At 37.4% G+C, this 20,722-nt stretch overlaps 1 protein-coding gene across 7 annotated transcripts; it reads right to left on the reverse strand.

Moving 5' to 3' along the window:
* Positions 1-543: 543 nt before the first annotated feature.
* WARS1 (tryptophanyl-tRNA synthetase 1) lies at positions 544-20,622 on the reverse strand. Of its 7 annotated transcripts, none has more exons than XM_021549719.4 (12): positions 20,582-20,622; positions 19,775-19,797; positions 16,994-17,208; positions 15,718-15,925; positions 12,987-13,095; positions 11,774-11,893; positions 11,017-11,199; positions 10,223-10,323; positions 8,897-9,009; positions 7,724-7,897; positions 4,492-4,632; positions 544-2,728 (listed from the first exon to the last, which is right to left on the reverse strand). In XM_021549719.4, the coding sequence occupies exons 3-12, from the start codon at positions 17,105-17,107 to the stop codon at positions 2,570-2,572; spliced, it is 1,422 nt and encodes a 473-aa protein (XP_021405394.1). In that variant the 5' UTR covers positions 17,108-17,208; positions 19,775-19,797; positions 20,582-20,622; the 3' UTR covers positions 544-2,569. The 7 variants fall into 7 exon arrangements, with proteins under 7 accessions (XP_021405394.1, XP_085436873.1, XP_077640090.1 ...); XM_085580747.1 differs by having other exon boundaries at positions 20,440-20,622; XM_077783964.2 differs by having other exon boundaries at positions 20,431-20,622.
* Between the last annotated feature and the right edge of the window lie 100 nt (positions 20,623-20,722).

Below are 20,722 nucleotides of genomic sequence, written 5' to 3' on the forward strand. Positions count from 1 at the left end.
AGATAATTTCTTTCAGCAACAAAGTTGGTGGCCTTGAGAAAAAAAACTCATAGAAGTCACACTCAGGATCAGGTTCCATGTTGCTGACAGCTCCTGCTTGCTCTGACAATGCTCACGAATATCCAAGCAGCTTTCAGCTTTCCTCTTGGTGATTGTGGAAGCGCTGTGGGAAGCTACTCAGAATCTGTGCTTTTGCACAGAAATTGTGAGCACTGTGTTTCCACTTAAGCACCAGTTTACACCAAACCCACTGAGGTGTCACTGTAAACAGGTCTCATTGACCTTCCCCCATCCCAGAGCTGCTGCTGTGCACAGGGACATCCAACATCCAGCCTGGCTTGGGACCAGGTCATCTCTGGACACCTGACCCTTACCAGCCCAGTCTGGGAGCACTCTGAAGTCTACCTGGAAGGAGGTTCTCAGGCACCTCGTTCTGACACTTCAAAGGTACATCAGATGACAAATTAACACCTAAAAAGGTAGGAAGAGAGGTCAAAACCAGACAAATGGTAATTTACAGCTTAAAAAAAAAGTAAAACAAAAGAAGTTTGATACAGACTTTAATCTATGTTTTTATTACAGTGAGATGGACAAAATGAGCAAATTGAGGAAAATGTAATGAACAATGTCTGATAACATTTCAGTGTGTTTTTGAAAACTGCCTTGTCTTGACCTTTAAAATCACCACTGGGACATGAACAATAATTACAAGAGAGTCAGGATTTCATCAAGACTCCTCTGAGAAGCTACCATCTCAGAAGCATGTTGGTATGAATTCCTAAGAGGACTTGAAAACAGTGCTTGTTCAGCAAACAAATACTAAATAGTTTTACTATCACTTTCCTTTCTAGAGCTTTCAAAACATAGTTCAGTTGTTGTTATAAAATAATCCATCTGCTTATCTAGAGCACAGCACTGTTTCTCCTACAGCATGTTTCTCTTTGCTGAATAACAACATTAATTCTCAGCTAATGAAATCAATCTAGCAGAACAAATCTGCGTATTTTAAACAATATATTTGCATTATAAGTTTGTAAAACCACTTTTAAAGTAAATTTAAGGCTTATCTTTTATGTATGGCTTAAAGATGACAAAGAATAGACTGCAAGAACAGGAAGGTCATCATTAAAGTCTAAAGTAATTAAGACTTAGCTTATTTATTACTGGATTTGAGAAGCTGCTTTTTTTCCCTAAGAATTGCAGCACTACATCTAGGAAAAAGAAAAAAAAAAAAAGTTTTTTTACTCATTGTTAAGCCCTTGCTGGCACTGAGATGTTTTGCCTGTGGGCTATGGAGACAGTCCCTGGGAAACATTTTCACTAATTCACTGAAGTCAATGGCATTAGATTAGAAATGTCAGCTCACATAAACTGTAAAGAATAAGACAAAAGCTAAGCCTTGCTCTTTCCAGCACAAGTTTGAAACTCATGCAATAAGCCTAGGTTTGCCTTGCACTTCTGTCTTTTCCTTGGTTCCTTGAACAAACATAACCAGGTTAGCCCACCTGTGTTATCTTCACCAAATAAAACCACCTTTAATAAGATTATACCTGGGCTAGCAATTTTCTATTCAAGACAGATCTAACAGTTTGCACTTAGCACTGTTCAGATCACAACAAATAGCTAATAATTTGGATTTTTCTTCCAGGAATCCTAGCGAAGACATTGAAGTTTTTTGAAGAAAGGGGATAATTAAATATTACATGAGGTATTTTAACAAAGTATATTTTCTTACTGGAATACATCCTAAAATAAATATCCCTAGTTTAAACCTCCTGGTGCAGTGAAAGAGAACAGACAGTACTAGAAGTATCCCTGTGTCCAGTGTGACTTCAATTTTCACATCATGATTTAACAGTTGTTATTTATACCCAGAAACTAATGTTTGCATTTCTATACTATCTTCCACCTGAGAATATCAAGGACCTGACAACTTCCTGACAACCTCCTCCTTCCAGAGGCACTCAGGTAAAGAGCTCCAGAAAAAAGTACAGTGAGATTTCTGCAACTTGCCCAATGTCAAAGAGGAAGATGATAGCAAGACAAGTCTGATATTCCTTCTCCAGTGTTCAACTCACAGATGTCCACTCTTTCTGTACTGATCCCACTTTGTAACATTCACTGCTTTTTTGTGCACAGCATGCTCTCAGCAGCACAAGAAGATGTACAATCTAGTAAACCAAGGTACATAGTACAAAAGAAACTTGAGCTACTGTTTATTACTTTGAGATATGACCTCTTACCAACATATTTAAAACAATTTCCAAGTTAGCCTTTATCATCAAATGGAAATTTTATTTATATTTTCAACATGAAATACATTAAAATACAATGTTGGGCTGACATACATGCTTTTCTGCAAGACTGGTCAATTCTGTCTTGCACATTCTGATTTTAAATAGATACAAGTCCTATTAAAACTTTTCCTGTACTCTGCTGCTCATGATAATTTACTCATTATTTATAAAGCACCAGTTACAGGCTGTACATAACTAGGGAGTGATGACACACAACAGAAGACAATTACTTTGCTGTGGATTATGAAGTGCTAAGTTACATATACATTTCTTCAAAATTCAAAAGCCAGCTTCCTTGGAGTCATGAACTGCTTCACAATTTCATCTGTGACCTGCTTCCTTCTCTCTTGATGAGCTGCTACCAAGGGCTGCATTGTTTCAATAAGTACTTTCTTCAGCTCCCCCGTGAGCAACTCCCCACTGGTGTAGGCCTGTCAAGAAAATGTTGGTTGCCATTCACAAAAAGACTCAGTCATCAGTATTTCCTTAAAAGACAGATTTGGATTACTTAAAATTAAGTACATGCCTTAGAAGATTATCTGGTATCACTTTGAAAATGCAACTTGCAGAGTTGCTTGTTGCCTGTTAAAACATTAAGACAGCTGGCAAACTTTGCATGTGACATTATAAGGACTGAATAAACTACATTCACTTGTTTAGTTAGTTAGGGAATCCTGTAATTACTTGCAAGAAACTGCAATTTTCCTCCCCAGAATCCCAGTTCAAATAGAGAGCCTAAGCCTTTTTTTCTTTTTTTTCAATAACAGGTACAAATTTTCATATTTTTCTCTCATTGCATTTGGTAAGAGACTAGATGTGATCCAAATATCCTTTTTATAGCACAGATACTCAGAATCTATGTTCACACTGTAGTCATATTCAGAGTTGGTAATCCATTCCATTGCTCAGTACTGAAATGCTTTAGCTTAGAAGTACAGGCCAACAGTTTATAGGTTGAGCCACATTTAGCAACTATGGCTGGGACAGTTCAGCTATATTTGAAATGATAATAAACATGACTACCTCTTCCCATCATCAAGCCATTTATAACACCTGTTCAAGGTATAAATGCTGCTGATGTTCACTCAGCAAGAGTAAAATACATTAAAAAAAACAAATGGAATTGCAATTTCAGTGGTGTGGTTTGAGGTGTGTATGTTATTTTTTTGCTTGTTAGTTTGCTACAAAAACACCAACATTAATTTCTCTGGAAGTGTCCTCTGGTGCTACACATGAAGCAGCTGCACTGATGCTACTACAGTGGGCAAGTTCATGTTTTCTACCCAGGCTCTGAGACACCACTGCAGCGAGCTGCAAGCTGTGGCCAGGCTTTGTGCTCTGCAGCAGACTGAGGCTGACATTCTTGCAGTGGTTGGAGATCAATGGAAAAAATCTCTTTAAGTCAAATGTGCTTCAGTTTCCATAAGGAATTTACAACAGCACAGCAAAGAGTAGCTATCCAACCCTGCTCTTGTGTGGGAAGGAGTAGAGGGCTGGAGAAGAATCTGCAGCTCTTGATTTTCTTGCAGCTGTTCCCAGCAGGAGAAAGCTGATAAACCAACATGACATGGGTGTTATCTACTGCAGCTCCTGCCTTCCAGAGAAAACACATCACCTAGTACTGGTGATGAAAGGAAGGAAAGTGGCTTGCTACCAACCCTGGGGACAGAAGTCTGCCAGATAGGCTTAAAGAAAAAGCAACATATAGGAAGCAGTTTTTGCCTGGGATCAATGAATCTATTCCTCAGAGCTATTAAATTTCTTGAGAAAAAAAACAAAACCAGCAAGCTTTAGACATGAGCTTTTGTAGTTTTGCAGAATGTTTAGGTACTTTACAATAAGGAACAGGCAGAATGTATTATACAATTAAAACAACACTAATGCCAAGGTGACCTCGTTTGAAAAGTGAGGAAGATGCTGTCCTACAGAATGTTGGAGATTCCTGTGAAAACACTAGGGAATTTTTGTTTTAAAGGAGACAGATTGGCCTGTGAGAAAGAACACTGCAAAGAAACAAAAACTGAGACACTAATACTGAAACTTGAAATGGATGCAGAGCATGAGACTAACACCAAAAGCACCTTCCTGGAGAAGGCTCACAGGAGGACTGAGCTACAGCTCTGTTGAGGGCTGAGGCTCAGCTTTGTGCTCACAGCAGGGAATGAATAACCCTGTCTGCAGTTTGGTTACTCACCTGCTTCAGCTGCTCGAGCCTGTCATCATCCTCCAGGAAGAAAGTCAGGTACATAAAAGACACATCAACGTCACAGTTGCCTCCGTACTTCCTGTGCTCCTCAATGGTGTCCCTGCCTCCTGAGAAGGCATGCTTGTTAATCTGAAACAACACCAGGAGCTCTGCTGTAATCCCCACCACAGCCTGGATTACTTTACTGCAAACAGAGATGTGTCATGATCCTCCAAATTCTTCACTAAGGATTAGCTGAGGAATGAGTGGGATGAGTTAAAGCAGAGCCTCAGGACTGCAAAAAGGAGGTCATTAGAACCCAGCAGGGAAAAATGTCTATAAACATACTCCTCAGACTGCATAATCAGAATAAAAAATAAGTGAAAATTAAAAATAATCTACCCAAGACTCAGTCAAAAAAGCTTTAAGTCCCTTTTGCTGAAAATGTACTTCATGTACAAAAATTAAGATATTTACTTTATCAAGAAGTTAATTTTGGAAGAGATCAAGAAGGCATGGAAAATCCTGCAGAAATCCTAGAGATAACCTTATCTCTTTTTGGGGGAAAGAAAAACAAGAGAAAGTAAAGTTAAACATTACAAAAGTCTGTCTAGAATGCTTAAAATCACACCAATGCCCAATTACTCAGTCTAAAAATTGAGTATTTGCTGACAGCCTCCCTCTTTTTAAGCACAGTTTCCTATAGGCAGATGAACAGCACTACTGAACAGATGCAATTGCTAATCCCATTCCCAATAAATTCAGAAGTCACTGGCCTATTTTGAGCATTTATACATATGCAAAACTCTCCGAGGATGCCAATCGTCCTACAAATTTAAAGAAAATAAACTGCTGAGTGGAAGAAAAGAAATATTTCTTAACCATATGCTGAGCTTTCATTTAGCTCTTGTATCTTTTAAGATACCATAATCAACCTGCCAAAAGACAGATTTGCATGTGAAGTAGTTTTTTTTTTAGTTCTGGTATCTAGGAGCTGTTATATATTTACAATTTATGAACATTCCTATTATCTGTATAGACTGTCTAGTGCTTTTCTGAATCTCTCCAAGAACCAAGTTACAGACAAAGTCTTGTGGCAACAAACTACAATCAGAAATCAAGCACTAATGAATATTTTAAGGCAATGAAATGCCATCTGCCACACACATCTATTCTTCTATTGTAGGGCAGCCTGAACAGCTGTCTCAACATATGTAAAATGAAGTTTTTACATACTCTTCTGCACCGACCTTCCTCCTTACTAGATTTTATAAGCCTGTATGAAATTTTTCAATGCCCTTTATCTCTACAGTTTGTGTTCCTCCTAAACAGAGGAGGATTAAATACAACATGCCAGGTGAAAGCATTTTTTGGTGAAACACAAAATTATTCCTATCCATAGTGATGCACTGATTTTTTTCCCCCTGAATTTCTCTGAATCCCTCAATATGTTTATAAACATAAAATCTAAAAAACACTTTATAGGAAAACAAACAAGTAACTGAGTTGTAATTTGCTGATAGGTACAATAAGAATAGTTTATTAAAATGCTGCCACTCATTTCATTAGATTACCCAGAATCCTCTTAGCCATTCCTAATACACGGTAATTTTTTATCTTCCATTATCTGCAAGTTTTAAACTTTATTAATTAGCAATGTACCAATAATCTGAAAAATGTTGTAAGCAGTAATTTTTTTGTCCAGCGTAGCATTCTCTTTTTAACCTGCATTTATGACCAAAAGTCATCTTTCCTAATATATTTTTTTATTTATTTGCTGTAACAGTATTTGATCTTTCACTCAAACTATACTTCCATAAAGACTTATTTCTGATAAGCTTCAGAAGCTGAAATAAATATCAGCTTGTCCTCCATTACTCAACACTTTACATCACATTCAGATTTTTCTTTATGTCTTTTCTATTCCAAGTAGCTAGAATTGTTTTTTAATTTTTTCAACTAGTTTAATGACAGTAAAATTAGGACTTATGCACGTGGATCTCATTGCAGATCATACATTACTTGCCCAGAAAAAACCATGGAACCATGTTACCAATATAACCATTAAACATATATTCTCTATTCTGAAATTACAACTTTTTTTTTTTTTTTTAAAGCAACTCTGTAACTGCAAATAAACTGGAATTATTATAATCCAAACACATAAGAATTCCAATTCTTCAAAACGGCACTGCTTAATCAGTTTCTACTGAAGAGAATGAAGCGTTATGGGGTGACTGTTGAAGAGTCTCACCATAAGAGAATTAATCCAAGCCTGCCCAATAGAAACAACATGAACATTTCTTTTTGTTTTGACAGTTATTTAATGTCTGGTTTCATGCCTATAAATTCCTTCCCAAGGACTGATTTTAATTTTCTTTAAGTACCACAACACAGGTGAACTTTTGCAAAATTAGACTATCTGACGTGAGATAAGAGTAATCTTCCTTTGACTTTAGGAACATCCTCAGAAGGAAATACCCCTTCTGAGTTGAATTTCAGCATAATGGTTATTTGTAAATTGAAGTGAACAGATTTATTTATGAATTGGCAGCAACAGATTCTCAAGCAGCAGGAAAGGTCTGGCCTGTGTTGTAACTAACACAATGCAATGTTTGGTGCTCCCAACAAGGAAAGGCAGCCAAGAGAATGAGCTGCATATGAGGTTTACATCATGGCCTGTCAGATTGCAAAACTATGGCAACATAAAAATTATTTTAAGAGCATGAGCCTCCATAGCTCTTATCCTTACACCACTGCTCTGCAGTATCAGAAAAAAAACATGTTTTGTACACTATCCCAGCTAATATTTGTACTGTCAGACTAGCTGGTAAGGAAAAAGATCGTATTTGATACACTAGCTAAATATGCATAACACAGTCAATTCCTGAAGATGCTTTGCCATGAAATGTATGGAAAACCTGATTCATACATGTTCAAGGAAAACACTAAAAACTGTCACTGTAACCAGAAAGAACTCTGAAGGTAGTGTCAGACAGGTGAGGGGGATATCAAGGGAGTGTCAGGTAGGAGCTGTGGGCCAACCTCTGCAGCACTTCCTGATGAAGCTGGAGACTGTTCTACTAAAATGGTACCTATAGACATGGCTCAGTGGTGGACTTGACAGGGATAGGTTTATAGTTAACTCTATGATCTTAAGAGTCTTTCCTGACCCAAATGACTCTATGACCTCTCCTTTTTGTTGTAAAGCTTCATTCTATCAGGTTTTGCAGGTCCTTACCTTTGTCTTGATTTGTTTGGGTGTATCAGTGAGGAAGATGGAGGAGTTTGGGTCACTAGCACTCATTTTGGTCTGTGCTCCTTGTAGGGCTGGGAAGAAGACTGAGTGGAGTAAGGCTGGTTTAGGCTGTCCAATTCTTGGTGCCACATCACGGGTCATTCTAAAATAAGGATCCTAAAACAACCAAGAAAGCACAGAATAAAGTTGAAAAATGTGATTTAAAATCAATTCTGATTGATGCTGACTCATTCATACCATAAGAAGTGATGTCATAAAACCAAAAATTGAAAAAAAAATCTCCGTTTTTTCCCTTTTCTATAGTGCTGTACACTCTGATTTCCTTAAGTAATAGGCATATTTAAAAATTTTACATTAATTCAAACAGTTGCCTAAACTATGCTTAATATGCCTGGAGATGGAGGCAGCCTAAGATGAAAGCTTTCTCCCAAAGCATTTTAACAACCAGCAGAAAATCTGAACTAAATCAGCAAGCAAGCTGGCAGTGCTGTGCTGGTGATGCAACTTAAACCAAAGTGAAATTTTACTTCATAATATTGTGGCTGATTAATATGATTACATCATCTTCCAGTATCTGTCCCTGTGACTAAAATAGCTAAAGATTCAGACAGCACAGGATGCGATTCCTAGAAATACTACTTGTTTAGTAAACACTCTATTACTCTAATTTGTATCTGATGTTCTTTCAGTTTTCTCTTTAAATCTGAATTGTTAAGGTTCTGCAGCCTTTCTGGCAAACTATTTCAGTGCTTCTTTATTCTTACTGAGAGAGGGTTTTTCCTCAAGTTTCAACAGAAATCTCTTATGCTGCAAGTTGAGCTCATTCCATCTTGTCCAAGTTACCATGAAGATGGCCAAAAGTTTCTTCCTACCCCCATGTCAGTGTGCTTTTGCATAGTATGTTACAGTCTTTGCTTTCCTAGATGTCAGCTCAGTGTGAATGGAGTTGAGATCAAGAGAGATACAAGAGTGGATGAATACATCATTATTGGGTTAATCCTTCATCTTTTCATTTTTTAGGTCTTTCAGTTTCTGCCTCAGAAAGGTCCTTACAGGAATGTTGTACAGATGCCTCGAGACACCACCATGAAACCTGAACGGTACAATATAAACCCAAATCCATGAAAACCAAATAAAGCAATATGATTTTCTTACCTGGTCAATTGCACATGGGATAAGACACTGAATATTCTCCTTGCCATTGAATATCTGTGGAAATGATGAACTGAAGGATGGAGCAGCTTGGATAGCAGGAAAGCTGATCTTACCTAAAAAATATGTTTGGAAAAGCTAAGCAATCAACAGGAGCAGTGATAAATAGACAGAATTTTGGCAGAATGTAAAATGCATAAGTGAATTATCCAAATACTTAGCTGAAGACCAAGGTCTATCTTTATCCATCACTGCTGCCTTATCTGAGGAAACCTTTTCACTTTTACCTTCTGCAATGCCAACAAACCTTCAACTGACATAGAAACTGATGACAAAAGGCAAGCTGTGATCACACTGACTTCAGCAAAAGTTCATCACTGCATACTCTCTTGATCATTGAACTATCTGCCCTTTCCAGAAACAGAATTGACTAAGCTTTTCATTTTTTTTTCACTTTGTGATAGAATTGCTACAGTCATCACATAAGCTTCCCTCTAAGATCTTAAATCACTGCTATAAGCACTCTGTGCTCATGGAGCATCCCAGATATACCCAGCTTTCTTTTTTATACAGGGCTTAATCCCAGCATGGCCAACCTGGAACTGATCAAAATCCTGTCAGAACAGACAGCAAGTGGTGGACTTTTACACACATGTGATGAAGTCATACCATCCTTTATCAGAGCACTGCTAAAACAAGTGGAAACACATTCCTTGGTCACAGTGAAGGCTGAAAGTTGTAACTGGCCTAAGTACTAGATGAAAAATGCTCAGAAACATCCAAGATTTAATGTTATTTTTACACAGGATCTTTTATCTTGGCCATGTGACAGAAACCTGCAATTGCAGTGAAGTAAATGGAAGACTTGAGCTACCCAGCACCTTGATAATCATGCTATTCAGCACTCAATTTTTTTTTTCACATATGTAAACGTCTATGTGCATTAATGCAACTTCTTCTTACAAGTTTCTTTAGAAATTTGGCATAGAAATTTCTAGAAAGTAAGACTACCTATAGCTCCAATCACAAAAGAATAAAAAAGAAAATAAAAAAAGTCGCTCTCCGTTTTGGATTCCTTAACATTTTTGTTTTGTACTTTGCTCTTACTAAAGTTAAAAAGATAGAAGTTATGCTAGAAATTTCATTGTAAAGTGTGTTCAATTCTTAAGGAACAACAGTAACATCACAATCTGCCTAGAAACATAATCCTCCTGACTTTTCTCTCTGTTTCATGAGTGGCAGACACTAATCTCTTTGAACTATTATTTAAAATAGCTTAATTGAAAGTGAAAGCAAGCACTGTTTCTTGTAACTAGTACAATTTCCTACCAATGCAATCACTGTCTGTAAAGCCAAAGATTCCTTTCACTTGGTTAAATGTGACATGCTTCTGAACTTTGACAATGTTTTTGTAGAATCCAGCACTTGTCCTATGAGAAAAAAAATGTGGAAAAATAAAATGAGAAGAGAAGGAGAGTATATGTACAAACTTTGATTGCAAAAGCTGACAAAAAAAACCTGCAGGATTAAATCTCACAGTTTCAGACTTTTTGTGGCCCATTGAGATGATAATTAGAGAATCATTTACACTTAACTTAAGCTTTAAAGGCATAAACAGGAATTTTATGCCTTTAAAGTTTAATTTATTCTTCCCTTCCCCCAATAATCACTACAAACATTCTTCTTTGAACTGCATTCAATGCTGAATAATTAAAATAATTGACCACAACAAGCTGCTGCAATGCCTTCTGTTAAAGCCAATAAAGTGTAAACACATCTGAGAGATTTTGATACTATCTTAAGCAAATCAATCAGGAAGCTTCTTGGTGGTTTAGGTACTTTTACACTTTAGCTGGCTTAATATATTTATCATAATTTACACATTGCACACCTATATATTTGTTCATATGTTATACAGGAGAACGAAAATAATATATATATATATATATATATATATGTTAGACAGAAGAAAAAGTAATGTGTTTCCATTTCAATAATATGTTTCAAAATACATTTGAAGCTTTCAAATTTAGACACTTATTAAAACACTGCTGGTAGTCAAAGTCAGAGAGAAAATACAGACAGTTTTTTCACTACAATGCTCAAAATAAATTCATACTTACCCTAAATAGTCTAAATCTGAAAATATAAAGGTTTTATTGATGTCAAAACCACATGCAATGATGTCTTTTGCATTTTCTCTAGCATATTCATGTGCCTTCTCAACTGTCATGTCCTTCCAAAGGTATTTCTCATCATCAGTTAACTGTATTACCAAGGGAACATCAAATACTTCTTGAAGCCACCTAATAGAAGCAGACATGTTTTATCCTAAATTAAGTTAAAATGAATATGTAAATCATGCAGCTAAAATATTTTTATATATTTAAATAGTATATGGAGAGGTCTGTTCTTTTCTTTGTAGGCATATGCAGTTATATTTATGTAAACAGATAAAATGTTTTATACAAGTGATAATGACAATTTACCTAGAAGAAAGTCTCACACTTACTGTTTCCTGTACACATGACAGAGGTCACCAGTTGCAAAGGAACCAGAACTCAAAGAGGTTTTACCTTTCTGAGCCCAATGTCTCTGTGTCCTGCTGCTGCAGGCAGCACCTTACAGAGTAATGTTACTGAGTCTTGTAAGGAACTGGATTTAGGAACAGCAGAAATTCTAAGGAGTGCCACATGGCTAAGGCAGTAAGGAAGAGGGCTTTATGGTGATGCAGGGATTGTGATAATTTCAGTGAAAAGGCAAGACTGAATTAAATTAATAATTATTCACTTCACATAATCAGAACTCCTTGTAATGTATCATTTTGGCATTTTCACGAGCCAAAAAAACACTTTAATACAACCAGTAGAAATACCTTACTTTGTGAACAAAAATGGGATGAGATGACCAACATGCATTGCCTGAGAGGATGGCCCTCTGCCTGTATAAAGGTAAAAGGGCTTCTTATTTTCATAAGCATCAAGTATTTGGTCCATATCTCTAGAGAAAAAAACAGAGAAAAGATACAGTTCTTTAGCAAGAAACATCTACAGTAAAAAGCCTTTATTCAAAATCAGAGTTTTTAAAGCCAAAAGCATTTATAAATAAATTACAGTATGTTAGGTGTCCTAGAAATAAGAAAGTTCTTGTTTAGTAATTTTTTAATTTAAGAAAACATGGTCTCCTTCAGTCTTCATGGGGACAAAAGAAACTCAAAGAAAAATGAAATCAAAAGTCAAAATTTAATGTTGAAATAGTGCAACTTTTAAAATTACTTCATTGGATAATAATCTCTAGAGCCCAGCAAAATAGCCAGGGACCATTTCTCAAATAGGTTCAACCAAGCAGCTTAGCTGACCTCTGGCAGACTTTCATACTATCTTAAGCAAATCAATCAGGAAATTTCTTTGTGGTTTAGGTATTTTTACACTTTAGCTGGTTTAATATATTTTTCATATTTACATACTGCACACATATGTATTTGTTCATATGTTATACAGGATAATGAAAATAATATATATATAAAACGTTTCACAGAAGAAAAAGTATTATGTTTCCATTTCAATAATATGTTTCAAAATAAATGTGAAGCTTTCAAATTGACCTCTGATAGAGGTCATGGCCTCAGTCATGCTCAGGCCCTTCTGTGATACCTGCTGGTGCCACAGCCCAAAAGCCCCTGTGTGCCAACAATTAAACTGTGAAGGTCACTGGCAGGCTCCTGCTTAAGATTATTCCCTGATCCTTTTCTGTACCACAAAGAGATGCATGGGAGCCCTGCTGAAACCAACAGTGGCACCTGCAATTCTCTGCCAGGCCACTGCCTCTGGCTGCTGACAGAGTCAAAACGAGCCTGCACTCTGAGCACATTTCTTCAGCCTGGGGTTCCTGAGGACACATCAGAAACCCACACAATCAAGAGCTTCAAGTGTTGCCAGGGGAAATCTGCAATAGTTGCTAATTTCAAATGGCACAGTTGGTTTGCCTTGGCATAAAAGCACATGGGTTTTGCTAGTTACAGGCTTCTCCAAATAATTCTTGCAGGAAGTCCGCCTAACAGGACCTTTTGAAGGTTAATAAAAGAAAAACTCACCTGTGGGAAAAAAAGATTCCTCTACGTAGAAAGTGGTGAGGTTTTTGCCCAATAGCTCTTTCTATTCGATTAATCAGATCTGTGTCAATTTTACTGCTGCCAAACCGAACTATAATCATAAAATGTTAAAAAAAATTAAAATAAGCACAGCATAGCTAAAACCAGATCTTGGAACACCAAGAATATACAAAATACAAGCTAGATTAAAAGAGACATCTTCAAGTCAAAAAGTCAAAGTCAATTTGTCTGATTCTTGCCTGAAGACCCAGCAGTCACCTCCAGTATTATCTTTATACTAGGGAACTCAGATCACTCAAACATGCAGTATTTCTCCATCCACAAATAACTATAATTGCAGTCTCCTTGCAGCAGAAGCATTGATATTCCAACCATAAAACCATGCTAAAGAAACACATTCAGTTCACCAACTTGGCCTAAGCCATACAATATAAATCCCTATGAGGCTATGAACGATTCTTTCTCAATGTCTGAATTTTCTGCTGTCAAACAATATCTTCTTTTGCTTTCACTCAAATAACATCACCAACCCCAAATACTCTTCTGCAAACTTAATTCTTCTTTAATATGTATATGATTGCAGACACTGCTCCCCTCAAGAGGCTTGAAAAGGAAATGCATAATACTCTTCATGGCAATCAGTAAGACTTACGCCTTGGTGGTTTAGGAAAGGCTGTGATAGAGCAAAATAGCAGTATTTTTTTCCCTATTCCCAGTAATTTTGGGATCCTAATAATCAGGCCAATGCTCTATGATTTAAATTTGTTTGAAAAAAAATCTATGTAAGAATCTACTTCTTGCTAGTGTTCTGCTCTATTCAATATTAGAACTATTCAACATTGCATTAATAAAATGCAAAATGCATCACAAAATGGCAAATGATAATCTGAATGAATGCTAAAAAGAGATCAAATGAGCATGGAAATGATTCAGCACATCAACAGCAACTGGTAAGAGGCTAATATGACAGCAACAGAAAACATGAAAATGCCCCAGATTAACTGGAACTAGCTACCCTAGAAATATTCATGCACTGTCAGAGAAAGTGATGAGAAAAGCTCTCTGGGGTATAGAACACTTCACTAGAAATGCCTAAATATTTTTATTAAACATTCACAGGCTGCTCAACTCCCTTTTCTTTGCCCATGTTCACCTTTTCTCTTAAAAAAATTGATAATTTTTCCCTACCTATTTCCTCCTATTTGAATGTTCAGAACATCTGTAACAGATTACAGTGGCACAAAAATTTCCCTTAGGGTAGGAGCTATCCAATGTAAAAGGTTGTCAGACAATACCTTTAATTGTTATTTTTAAAAAGGGAAGGAAAAGAAGGAAGCTTATCAATATCAACCAGCAACTGCTTCACATCCTGAAGTGGCTAAGCCAGCATTCTTTGAAAAATTTCTAACATAGTACTTAGAACCAGCAAAATGACTCATTTGTCAAATTCACTAATCTGAAAGTAGTGTAAAGAAGTAAAACCCCTTTAGGCTAACTCACACTCTATGGAAGATTAAAGGTCTTAAGTACATAGTTACTGGAAAAAAAGGACATGACTGATTTATAGTAACTAGTTTTCAGGAAGATCCTGAAATTGTACCATCACAATTGCACACTTCATCATTTTCTAAAATGCTCAGAACCCCTCCCTCCAAGAAAAAAAAACCCAAATCATTTCTCTGTAACTCTTATGCAAGTATCAAGATTATGAGCGATCTTTTCCACTTCCAGATTCTAATAAATATTTTTTCCTGCTCTCACACTGACCTGTATTTCTCTTTGCACACTTCTCCCTTTCCCACTTTCTCCTGTTACTTCCTGCAGACTCAGCCAATGTGTGCATACATTTGACACAATCTCTTAGTAACATAACAAAGAATTAAATTAATGCTGACACAAGCAACTGTCCCAAAAGCAAATATGATTACTGCAACATAAGAGTGTATGCTCTATTGTGAGAAAAAATCTACTAAGCAGACCTCAGCAATGTACAACTGACATACTAAACATGAATTGAAGATTTACAATAAAAAAAGGAAAACCAGAGAAATTAATGAATAGTTTTCACTTGTTTCTATGCTAGACTCAAACAAGTTATTAAAACAGCAAACTGTAAAATCAATAAGGAAATTACCTAGACCTCTGTTTCTTAAACTACAAAACTTTGCAAGTTTTGTAATAACCCCATCTGAAATATTTTCAATTACACTGCATGTTTTTGAATGAGCTGCAACTCCTTCACTCCAGCCAGCACTTGGCTGCCTCTAAGTGTACTTTCTGAAGAAGTCATTAGACTTAATAGATTTCTGCATTAGTTTTGGATCATTCCTTCTCTATAAGTGATGTGAGGAAGGAAGAATCCTTCTGGCTGGTCAAAATTCTGCATTCCAGTCACTGAATCCTCAGTCACAGTGTCTTCATTAGTGCAATTTCCAATAACAGTCCTTACACCAAAAAACAAACCACATTAAAACTTGGATTTTGAACTTAAAATTTCTTTGCAAAGTATTTAAGTCTTTCATAGGAAATTGACACCTGGGACATTTTCATCTCTTACAGCAAATTCTTTAGACATGTTAATGCTAAGATTAGACATAAATTAAATGTTACCTATGATGTTTTGATCTGGATTTGTTATGATGCCTTGCTGTTTCTGTGGTCATTAGGATCACTTTACATAAATTCCTTAGTAGCAGTGAAGGAAGAGTTATACCTATGAGCTTGTCATAATCCACGCCTTTAGCATTTGATGTCTGCACATTCCAGGGATCCACTAAATCCTCATCCTCTTCTTTAGTTGTAACATTGTTTATTAATACAAGATCTTTTGGAGGCAAGCCTGCCTGATAATCTTGTCCTGTTGTTGTTTTATATGACAGTTTTAATGATAAGAGCATCCTCACAGCTGCATCAATTTCATCCTGAATCAAGGAAAAAACCCAAACAATTGTTTGCCTTAACATACTTAAAATAGACAATTACATTAATGTCCCAACCTCTCAAAATCCCACATCCATGCTTTGATCTGAACTCCATCATTAATAAATCCTAAACTCTGTTTTATTTAAATGTTTTTGGCATCAATGTCAAATGTAGAAGAAAAGCAAATACATATTCATTAGAATGTAAATCATCACCATTGCTAAGACATTTAAAGCACCTCCATCTTGCTTTTCAATTTCTGCCTAGGAAAAAAATGCTTGCTAGCTTTTCAGCGGTATAACAAGCTTAGCACTTTTACCATAAGTTTCTAAAGGTATATAAATAAAATATAAATTATTATCTAATTTACTTTACAACACTTTTAGTGGCTCACCTTAAAACAATTTATTCATTACAGTTCATTGACAGACTTGAAGACAAACTAGAACAAGAAGTAATGGTTATGACCTCTCTAATAGAAAGCTACTGTAAAATCTCATGCAAGCAATAAATAGAACAACACTTTATTTTACTCCCAGTTTTCAAGGTTTTCTCCCACAGGCAATACATTAAGAAAGCCCATTTTAAAACTGAGCTCTCCTCGCCAAAATAGTGATGACACAACAGGGAACCTGAAATAAATGGCAAGTTACTAAATTATTTAAGGGAGATTAAGAATGTACTGTCAGTACAGTTACAGGAAGACATATTTGATAATGTCCACAATTACGCCTGATTTTCATGAACCATCTAAAACCAGGAATGCAAGTGACATAAATTTACTCGAGAAATAAATGTGTTGGATCCTGTCACATGGTATGGCAACTGGATGAAGCAGGCTTCTAAGCCTAGAACTGTGTTCTTAATTCAAGAGTAAAAACTTCAGTCTTGCCAGTGACTGCCTTACTCCAGGTATGCCAGAGTTCACAGAATGGACAGAAACAGTTTTCAACAAGGGTTTTTCTCATCACAGCAAAATAGATCTTAAAATTACAGAATTCTTCAGCACTCAAAGAAGACATACCTAAACTAAAAAAGAATGGGTTCAAAACAAGAAATGCAAATACCTTTGGTGCTTTTCCTGCTTTCAGTGCTCTGACTTTCTCTCCCTGTTCAGTCACTCTTTCAAACAGCTGAAGTGGACTCAGAGACTTCAAATCACAGTTCAGGCTGTCAGCCATTTTGCAAGACTGCACAAAGATCTGTTTAGGTACAACTCAACTGAATTTATCCTCTTCCAACTCTTTGGCTCGGAGATTCAAAACAGCAGCAACAAAGAGAACTGTAGGGCAAACAGTAGTATGTTTTACTCTTTAGTGTAAGTCTTCAAGATTAGGTGAATAGAATAAGAAACTAAAAACTATACTGATTCCTACCACATTATATTTGTATCAAATTGATAAATGTGGAGACATTACACAATGAGCTTCAGTTTCACACAAAAATGGACAGAGACTGACAAGACCACCAGGTAAATTTAGACATCACTGCTCATGTTGTCTATGTATTTAACACTAGAACACCTTTTTAAAGGTGTTTAAAGGTGAAAGTAAAAGTGTTTTTAAAGGTGTTTAAAGGTAAAAGTGTTTTAAAGGTGTTTAAAGGTGAAAGTCTCATCATCCAGAATCTGACAGGGTATCAGTGCAGGAACATCAACTGATCAGGAATCAGATAGCCTCTACCAGACAGCCTGGTAGAGGCTATCTGATTCCTGATCAGTTGATGTTCCTGCACTGATACCCTGTAAGATTCTGGATTATTAGATTTTCATAATTACGACACAAAATTCTGTCTTTGTAATAGAGTAGTTCAGCCCAAAGAAAGATACACAAGAGCAAATCCTTCTTTATGGTTTTCCTCTAGAAGTTAAAAAACACATTGATGAGTGGTGAGAAATGTTGCTTTCCAAAGAATCCTTGGGTCAGAAATAGGCTGACTAAGCAGGAAAAATAACAGCAGATGCTTTAAGATGAGGAGATGGCTGAGATTAAGAACACAGCAGTCTGCCCAAGCATGGTCTGCCACGCCGTGCCCGTGTCCACCCAGAGCTCTGTGCCCATGTAAAAAACTTGCAAAGGTCTTGTCTCCCTGGAGAGACCCCCTAGAAAATTTCTAATCCACTGCAGTGCATGGAGCACAGATCAATTGAGTGTTAGTAAAAATACACTTTCCTTTGGCTCCCTTTTCTCAGAATTAAAACAAACAAAAAATCCAAGCAAAACGAAACCTAATATAATAGCTGCATTAGCTGTTCAGCCGTATTTCAAAGCCTTCCTTTTACAATGTAATCAGTCTAATCATAACCTTGATTATATGTACATAGTGCTTATTTAAGCTGCTTCTGTAAAAAGCTTTCACCTGCCTAGCAAACTTTGAAGGTCGATTTGGTAACCAGGTGATTACCAAAACACACCTATCATTAAGGCTTTGTTTGCCAGTCAGCTGCAATATTCCCACATTTCAGCTTCAGCTGAGAAGTGGGTACATCCACTTGTTAATGTAATTTGTTTACTGTATTAACCCTTGGATTACCATACTGAGATTACATAATAATACTTAAGTTTTTAACCTAATTTGATCCCTTATAACTTGACTTTTTGCAGTTCAAAAGCATGATTAAAAAAAAAAAGTAATTTGAAGCACATCAAACAAATTTTTGATGCATTCCTGCAATTTAATTACATATTTTTATTTGGATATTGCCTTCCTCTTCTTCATAAGCAGAGAGTATTTTAAGTGTTAAAGAAAGTATAGAATAAATGCATATTAGAAAAGGTTTATGAAGATTAACACACACCCTCTCTATAGGAACATGCCATTTATATTTACTGGCTTCAAATTTCAAAAAATAATGAAGACATAAATAAGAATTTTCTTTGGTGTAGAACAAATTGTGACTTGTTGTTTTAACTTAACTCCTTACAGTACAGTCTTATTGATGGATTGCCTCCATTCATAAAAGCTGAAATGACACCTTACACTTGGCACATATACTGGAAAGCAGCAAACCAGACTCCTTAAAATGTCTGGAATAATATGGATTTAAGCTGAAAAAAGAATCTCAAATGAAGGTGCATCTTCATTAAGAAGTAGCAAAAGTAATCCAGGTGGTGCAACAAGACATGAAGATATTGTGACTATAAAATACAAAGCATATGGACTGCTACCTAAAGGTTATCTCTATTTACCTCAGTACTGCCCCTATTTGCTACTGGAATTCAAGCAAGGAATTAAGTAATGTGGAACACAGCTCTTTACCTTTTGAAATTCATTAAAGCAATTGTGAACCACTAAAAAGAAATGTCTGGATATTCTAATATTTATCAGGAATTTATATTTCTCTCTTATTGATAGTATAAAAATTAACAGTCCCAAATTCCATACCATAGGCAAATATATCTGAAGGAAAAAATGATGCATGGGAATTGGAGAATGAACTATTAGGATATTTAGCACCAGAGTCTAGAATGATCCAGAGTGAACCTGAAAGTCAAGACGTGTGCTTTTTCTACCTATGAAGTGCAGGAAACTCATAATGGGTACTGCTCCTGTGTCCACTTCAAAATATTAAATCGCTATGAGATAAAGCTCAAAAATAATCCTTGGCAAAGGTATCAGAAAACTACTGCATCTTCCTCCCTTTCCAACTGGCTGACCATCACAGATCTATGATCATTTTCACTGTCTGCAGTCTGACTTGGTAAATTAGAGACCTGAGAATGAAAAAACAGGTTTTCACATTAAGTTAAGAAGACACACATTGCATGAAAGTACATGATGACTTTCAGAGACAACAGTAATACATCAGACCAGAACAAGAATGCAAGACTGAGTCTAAAAGCACTTACATTCCTGAAAACTGTTTTTCCTCCTGTAAAAAAAACAAAAAAACCCAAAACAAACAAACAAAAAAAGAAAAGTAAAATTAAAGTATGTAGAAAATAAGAACTGGGCATCCACATAGATGTCATGTGAAACAGGCCTTGACAGGCACTCCAACAGAGGCTGCACTTTCTAGCAGACCTACCTTCCCAGTCATGGCAAACATCAATTTACGCAAGAAATTACAACAAACGAGTTCAGGACGAATCCCCAAGCTGACAGATAACGTGACCATTCAAAGACTGACCAGCAGAACGCCTCACATGAATCTTGGCCATGCTGCAACTGTGCAAGAGCAAAGCTGCCGTGCAGGGAAGGGCTGCGCCCAGAGTTGACGTGCAGGGAAGGGCTGCGCCCAGAATTGCTCCTCATGCCAAAGCTCCCCAGCGCCGCGTCCTGCAGCGCTCCCTGCCCCGCCCGGGCACCGCAAAGCCACCGCAGCGCTGCCCTCCGTGCGGCGGGATGCGCTTTGCAGTGCCCTGCACACCCCGCGCTGCCCTTCCCAGGGAAAAGGGCGCTTTCCCCGGGCTCTGTGGCGAGGCAGCCCCGCAGGGAGGGGAGGAAACGCCCCCAAGGGCATCGAGGCATCTCCGGGGGAGGGAGAAACATGTGCGGCAGAGACCCTCCACACCCGGCGCCTCGCAGCGGTCACGGGGCGGCAGTGAGCACCCAGCCCGCCGCTCTCCCGCCGGCCGGGGTCTCTCTGCGGTGCCCGTGCCCGCCCCGGTGCCCGTGCCCGCCCCGGTGCCCATCCCCGGCCCGGCGCCGCTCACCCGCCGCTCTCCGTCACCACCATTGCATCAGCCCCGCCCGCACGGCCGCGCGGCTCCCGGCTGGGAAACACAGCCCGCCGGAACCATTGCCTCACACGGGCCTCCCTCGTGCGCCAGCCCCCAGCCCAAGCAGCTCTCTCC

The sequence above is a fragment of the Lonchura striata genome, chromosome 5, assembly GCF_050655825.1.
Source record: "Lonchura striata isolate lonStrDom1 chromosome 5, ASM5065582v1, whole genome shotgun sequence".
Classification (NCBI taxonomy): Eukaryota; Metazoa; Chordata; class Aves; order Passeriformes; family Estrildidae; genus Lonchura; species Lonchura striata.